Here is a 6,635-nt window from a genome sequence, read left to right as displayed (position 1 = left end):
GTCTGCTTCGAGCTGCAGACTGCACAGGTCCCACTTTTCTCACTCGACCATTTTGCCACGACCGACAATGAACGGGTGCACACACAAACGTTTCCTACATGGGTGTTTTTGAAAACGCAGCAACGTTTTTTCTTCATGTTATTGACACGGCCCAACGAGAAATGCTGATTTTCATAGGCCTCCGTTCCAAAATAAATGACTCAACGTTGCACTAACCCGGGTAGTAGGTCTAGGTCTATTTCGGCTATAGGAAAAGAAGTTGAACACAACAATAACGAACCCCACCGCTGGCCATGGATAGGGGGAGAGGGAAACACCCGAAACCGGAACTGACCACCCTGTCACGACGGGAACACGGGTGGACGCCGGCGACCCACCTGGGCGCTCCAGATCGGCACGAGGCCGCCGGACACGTCAGCCCCCCATCCGCCGCTCCGCCCCCGAACCCCAACCACCGTCGCGCGCCCCTGGCCACCCACCACGCGTCCCCCCGCCCAAACGATCCAGCCCAGCCTGCCCCCTCCTCCTTCCTCCCTCCTCCGGCGGCTTTAAATACCAGCCGAGCCACCCAAATTACGACGGAACCTTTTCCGATACCGCCCGCGCGAAGCCAAAAGCCAGCCCGAGAAAAGAATCCCGGCCTCCCCGTCGCGGAATCCGCCGGCTCGCCCCCGCCCGCGGCTGCGCATCTTCTGCTTCTTCTTCTTCTTCCCCCGAGTTTCCCGTGCGCTATTCTTTTCTTCCCTCCCTCCCCACCCCCCGGACCTGGGGAAGAAGAAGCAGCGGCGGAGACGGGGCAGGAGGAGCCGGCGGGGGAAGACAAGGAGGAGCTTCGTTGTTCGTCTCCCCGCCGATTCGTTTCGGGATTAGCCGCCTCCCGCCGGAGCCAGCCATTGATTTGACCCAAAGCTCGCGTATTTCCCCGGAATCCCTCTCTGTGACGGAAGAGCAGCAGGCGGCGGCGGGATGGGGTACCAAGTGGTGGCGGCGCAGCTGGCGCGGCTGAGCGGCGCGCTGGGCACCTCGGACCACGCCTCCGTGGTCTCCATCACCCTCTTCGTCGCGCTGCTCTGCGCCTGCATCGTCCTCGGCCACCTGCTCGAGGAGAACCGCTGGCTCAACGAGTCCATCACCGCCCTCATCATCGTAAGCTCCCTCCCATTAACGATTCACCTTCCAATTTCTTTCTGCTCGGCCGGCCGCCGTCGCTAATGCTTGTCCCCCTTCCTCTTCATCCTGGACCGACGGACGAACAGGGGCTGTGCACCGGCGTGGTGATCCTGATGACCACCAAGGGGAAGAGCTCGCACGTGCTCGTCTTCAGCGAGGACCTCTTCTTCATCTACCTCCTGCCTCCCATCATCTTCAACGCCGGGTAAGCGTACCAAGGATTCATTCCTCTGAGCTCACTGAACTTTTCCGTCGAATCTCGATCGATTCTCGCGTGTGCTTCGATCTCGTTCCTTCCCGTTCCCGGCCCAGCCTAGCTGTCCACCGTATCAGAAATGGCCTGTGCATGTGGTGTGCGTTCTTTATTAAACGAATTTATGTTCTTTATTTAATTATACTCCTACCAAACATGGATGTTTCTACCGTCCCTCTCGCTGTCATATCTGGATCTGCCAGCAGCAGCTGCTGGAGCTGTATATTATTATTTTATCTTTTCTTAGGATCCAGCAGCTGCTGATTGGCAATATTGACTGTTGTTCCATCCTGGAACAATGATAAATAAACAATCTGCAGTTCTTACTGGTGTTATTTCCATAGGATTGTCTTTTTTACTGTGAGTAGGACCACCCATTTGTTCATGGCATTTAATACTTGTATGTACTACTGGGTGCCAGTAATCCTGTCCCATTAAGCAATTGACTGTATCTAGAAGAATCTGCCCCATCAATAATAGGCTGAATTTTGGTTCAGCATTTGGATCTCTTCTGAATGTTAGTACAAATTTGAATGTTCTCAGTTTCTCATAACTATTTCTCATCAGTTTCCAGGTGAAGAAGAAGCAGTTCTTCCGGAATTTCATGACAATCACACTATTTGGTGCCGTTGGGACGATGATGTCGTTTTTCACAATATCTCTTGGTATGCTACTTTCATCCTCCACAAAATCTGCTCGCTGTTTGCTTCGCGAGAATTTGTAGGCAGAGTAGATGAGTAGATGTCTGTTCTGCGGGGTTATCTCGGACTTCTCTGACGACGTCGATTACTACGTTTCAGCTGCCATTGCGATATTCAGCAGGATGAACATTGGGACACTGGATGTATCAGATTTTCTTGGTAAGCCGTCATTGCATTTCCACATAACCTGCACCCTGCAGCTGAGGCTATTAGCATGTGAACCTCATCTCTTTCTGATGTTTCCCATATGCAGCAATTGGAGCTATCTTTTCCGCCACAGATTCTGTCTGCACTCTACAGGTTTGTTGACAAAATTTCCTCACGATTCTCCTTTTTTTTCACAGTAATTGCCATGATTATTATCTGAATTAGCAGCTCATGTAAAACCATGACTCAATCCACTGTTTACCCATATTTTTTCTGGAAAACAGGTTCTCAATCAGGACGAGACGCCCTTTTTGTACAGTCTGGTGTTCGGGGAAGGTGTTGTGAACGATGCCACATCGGTCGTGCTTTTCAACGCGCTCCAGAACTTCGATCCTAACCAGATCGACGCGATCGTCATTCTGAAGTTCTTGGGGAACTTCTGCTACTTATTTGTGTCAAGCACCTTCCTTGGAGTGTTTGTAAGTTTATTATTCTGGAGTCTCACCTTTGCACTCCTTTGCTTAGCTAAATGATCGCCGGCCACATGGATTTAACATTTCTTCCACAATTGGCAGACTGGATTGCTTAGTGCATACGTCATCAAGAAGTTATACATAGGAAGGTTTGTTCAACCCTTGAGTTCTTTCTTATTAAGCATCAAATTCGTGCGCGATACTGACTTGGTGCGTTGCTCAACTTATTTCAGGCATTCTACTGACCGTGAGGTTGCACTTGTGATGCTCATGGCCTACCTCTCATATATGCTAGCTGAGGTGTGCTTCTGGTTGGATACAACATAGAAACTTACACTACCAGTAGTAGTCTGAATCTAAGAACTCTCCCCCGTTTATCTGATCTTTGCAGCTGCTAGATTTGAGTGGTATCCTCACTGTATTCTTCTGTGGTATTGTGATGTCACATTACACTTGGCACAACGTGACAGAGAGCTCAAGAGTTACAACAAAGTAATCATAGTTCTTAGTCTGTTATTTCAATATAAGTAATCTTCTGTTCAGTCAAAAACTGCCGGCTAATTTTTTTGCCTTTTCTTCTCTTTAGGCATGCATTTGCAACCTTGTCCTTCATCGCTGAGACTTTTCTCTTCCTTTATGTTGGGATGGATGCACTGGATATTGAGAAGTGGAAATTTGCTAGTGACAGGTCAGAGATTTGTACTTGTCACCTCTAAACTGCATTGCCTAATTTTCATTTATGGCCTTCCCCCCCCCCAAAGATTCGGTCCTAAGTCTTTCTTCTTGCAGCCCCGGCAAATCCATTGGAATAAGCTCAATTTTGCTCGGGTTGGTTCTGGTTGGAAGAGCTGCTTTCGTCTTCCCGCTCTCGTTCTTATCCAACCTGACAAAGAAGACGGAGCTCGAAAAAATAAGCTGGAGGCAGCAAGTGAGTATTTTGTTGCATTAGACTATCTGGCAGTTGGATCGAGTTAACATCTGATAACTGAATTTCTTTTGATAGATCGTAATATGGTGGGCTGGGCTGATGAGAGGAGCTGTGTCGATCGCTCTTGCTTACAATAAGGTTGGTTCTAAACCCTTTCTCACATTATCTCTAATTCTTTTTCCCCCTCTTGACCACGGATTAGATACGGGAGACCTTTTTCGCATATTAGAGGCCATGAATAGTATTTGAAACTTAACACTTTGCCTTGGAATTGCAGTTTACAAGATCTGGTCACACACAGCTGCACGGCAACGCGATAATGATCACCAGCACCATCACTGTCGTTCTGTTTAGCACTATGGTGAGCCATCTCATGTTGCAATCCCTATCCAATGCAGTGTATCAGCTTATCACCTGAGGCCATTCTGAACGTGCCGACTGTTCTGAAACCATCTGACATCATGTATGTATCGTGTTTACCAGCTGTTTGGCATTTTGACAAAGCCTCTGATCCGGTTCCTACTGCCCGCGTCGAGCAATGGCGCCGCCTCAGATCCCGCGTCACCGAAGTCCCTGCACTCTCCTCTCCTCACAAGCCAGCTAGGCTCGGACCTGGAGGCGCCTCTCCCCATCGTGAGGCCCTCCAGCCTCCGGATGCTCATCACCAAGCCGACCCACACCATCCACTACTACTGGCGCAAGTTTGACGACGCGCTGATGCGCCCGATGTTCGGAGGGCGCGGGTTCGTGCCCTACTCCCCAGGATCACCCACCGATCCGAACGTACTCGTGGAATGAACGTCGCGAAGAAGCAACGGAGAAGCCATTACAGCTTCAGGAGACACTCTGAACTGTAACAGGAAGAGAAGGAAGTGTCACAGCTTCAGAAGAACGCGAAGTCTCCGGTAATATTATAGCGTTTGGCAGACTCGGAAGGCTGAAGAAGGCGGCCCTCCGATGATGGTTCAGATGAACGGTTGGTTGCGGCACCGACAGGAAGATGAACCCTAGTAACGGTGATGCGAGTATCATCATCGCCTTATCGGTTACGACAAAGCCTGTACAGTTTTGTATGTAGATTAACAAGCCAATTGTATCCTATGAGATCTCCGTTGGCAGGCAGGCGTCTGACCTCCTGCATCTACCCTTAACTATAATCTCCTAATGGATTGGTGTGTACCCTGCCAAGTTGTGCCAGATGAGTGATGATCTTGTGGCCTGGTTGCTACAAAGAACTCATCTCAGACAAGTTATCTATCTATCTATCTTGCACTGAATTTGCTTCTTGTCGTTATGCTGCCGAAAAATTTGTTATCTCCGAGTTGCAATTGCCTGTTTAATCTGTCAAAACATAAATCTGCTTTTGTGAGGAGCTCGATATGTGTCCGTGTTAGCCTGCTGCTGCAGCATATTTAGGCCCATTTAACATTGCTTTTGTAGCAACATACTACTAGGAGCAGCCAAATTGAGCAAGATTTAGTTAATGTACAGTACATTGCAAGATTTATTGTCTGCTTACCCTCTTGAGCTCGGTGGTTTGGTCCGTTGCCCAGAGTGGCATGTTTCAGATTCAGTTCCCATACCGGGAAAGCCCAAAGGGTTTGGCTGGTTAGGCCGGTGCTGTGAGCATTCAGAAGAGGCAGCATTATAAATGTGGATATGGTTACTGGTTGCATGTCCATGCTTTTTGGGACAATGGGATGGTGACACTACCCTCACCGGGAGGCTAATCATTCCTCATCACGAATTCATGGACGGGTGGCCGGTTGCTGCTAGTGCAAGTAGAGTAGAGTCTCTCAAAATAGGAAAAATGAGAGATCACCTTCTAGGTGGCAACTCCGAAATGGCCACTACCTTGTTTTTTTTTTTTGACTGCCAAAACATCCTACGTTAGTGAACAGAGGTAGTACTTAATAATCGTATCATGTGCACATCGGATTGAAGATAAAGTAATACTCCCCGTCCCACAATTTAAGATGTTTTTGTAAGCTAGCATACCTTACAAAAACGTTTTACGAAGGGGTAAGTATGAACAACAAAGGTTGTCGGTAAGACCAAAAGTTTACATCATGGTCATCCGAAATGGTCCCTCATAGCTCCACCTTTTGTGTCTCGACGTTTCTCCGTGCCTATTGTAGAAGAAAAACGTAAAAACTGAACTAACATTAACGGTTTCGTGTCGTGGACCCCGATAGGTGACAAGTATATACATCATTGGATGCGCTCTGACCAGGACACCCTCTCTTGCAACATAGGTTGCCAAACCGTAATATACTCTGACCACGACACTTCCCTTGCAACATAGGTTGCCGAACCCATGTACCAAAACAAACTTGACACCACTTTTTTGTCATAGTACAACAAAGACGCGGATGGAGCCATGAGGATTGTATTACTCTTGTGTGACAGCACCTCCAACGCAAAGAGGTAATAAAAATCAACAATACACACGGTCCTAAAACGAAAGAAACGTAATCCTCCCAACGCGTGATGTATGGAAAGGATGGTGGAGACGATGAGAGATCGAAATCTGGATGCTGGATGGTTAGGAGGGTGGATGTATCCACTAGCCCACCAGAAATTAAACACCGTGTTTTTCGACACATGCACGTCTCATAAAGTCAAGATATTTTTTTAGTACGAGGTGACGAGACGTTTGTGGTGACTTTGTCAATATCAAGATCCGTTGACCCAGTCTCTCAAAGATGCTCATACAGGGTAGGCTGCACGTGTGTGCATTCACATGAAAGTGTATATGTGCGTGTATGTGAACGTTTGCCTCCCTCTTCTCTCACATTTTTTCAGCAAAGGAAAATGATCTCATCTATTCATAAAGAAACGGAAATTTCCAACAACAAAAAAGAAAAAAAAAAGAAAAGGAAGATGTCTTACCTATTTTTTTTTTTGACATGAAAATGGGCTTATCTTTTCCCGCAAAAAAGAAAGAAATAAGAAATGGTCTT

At 47.7% G+C, this 6,635-nt stretch overlaps 1 protein-coding gene across 2 annotated transcripts; it reads left to right on the top strand.

Moving 5' to 3' along the window:
- Positions 1 to 547: 547 nt before the first annotated feature.
- Positions 548 to 4,958, top strand: LOC125535777 (sodium/hydrogen exchanger 1). Of its 2 annotated transcripts, XM_048698850.2 has the most exons (14): positions 550 to 1,146; positions 1,257 to 1,375; positions 1,991 to 2,088; positions 2,224 to 2,283; positions 2,378 to 2,424; positions 2,556 to 2,750; positions 2,847 to 2,893; positions 2,978 to 3,044; positions 3,136 to 3,236; positions 3,331 to 3,432; positions 3,534 to 3,672; positions 3,748 to 3,810; positions 3,950 to 4,033; positions 4,156 to 4,958. In XM_048698850.2, exons 1-14 carry the CDS (start codon positions 967 to 969, stop codon positions 4,468 to 4,470), a joined length of 1,617 nt encoding a protein of 538 aa, XP_048554807.1. In that variant the 5' UTR covers positions 550 to 966; the 3' UTR covers positions 4,471 to 4,958. The 2 variants fall into 2 exon arrangements, with proteins under 2 accessions (XP_087399340.1, XP_048554807.1); XM_087543214.1 differs by having other exon boundaries at positions 548 to 1,146; positions 2,847 to 3,044.
- Positions 4,959 to 6,635: the final 1,677 nt, after the last annotated feature.

Source organism: Triticum urartu, chromosome 2A, assembly GCF_056163025.1.
Source record: "Triticum urartu cultivar PI428250 chromosome 2A, HENAU_Tu73, whole genome shotgun sequence".
Lineage (NCBI taxonomy): Eukaryota > Viridiplantae > Streptophyta > Magnoliopsida > Poales > Poaceae > Triticum > Triticum urartu.
The sequence above is the reverse complement of the archived record's forward strand: the minus strand, read 5'-3'. Positions and strand labels throughout refer to the sequence as shown.

Excerpts from the sequence above, each read along its gene's own strand:
- LOC125535777 (XM_087543214.1), top strand. The coding sequence starts at position 967 with ATGGGGTACCAAGTGGTGGCGGCGCAGCTGGCGCGGCTGAGCGGCGCG. Across the intron at positions 3,673-3,747 it reads AAATAAGCTGGAGGCAGCAA|ATCGTAATATGGTGGGCTGG; the intron begins GTGAGTATTTTG and ends TTCTTTTGATAG. Across the intron at positions 3,811-3,949 it reads TCGCTCTTGCTTACAATAAG|TTTACAAGATCTGGTCACAC; the intron begins GTTGGTTCTAAA and ends TTGGAATTGCAG.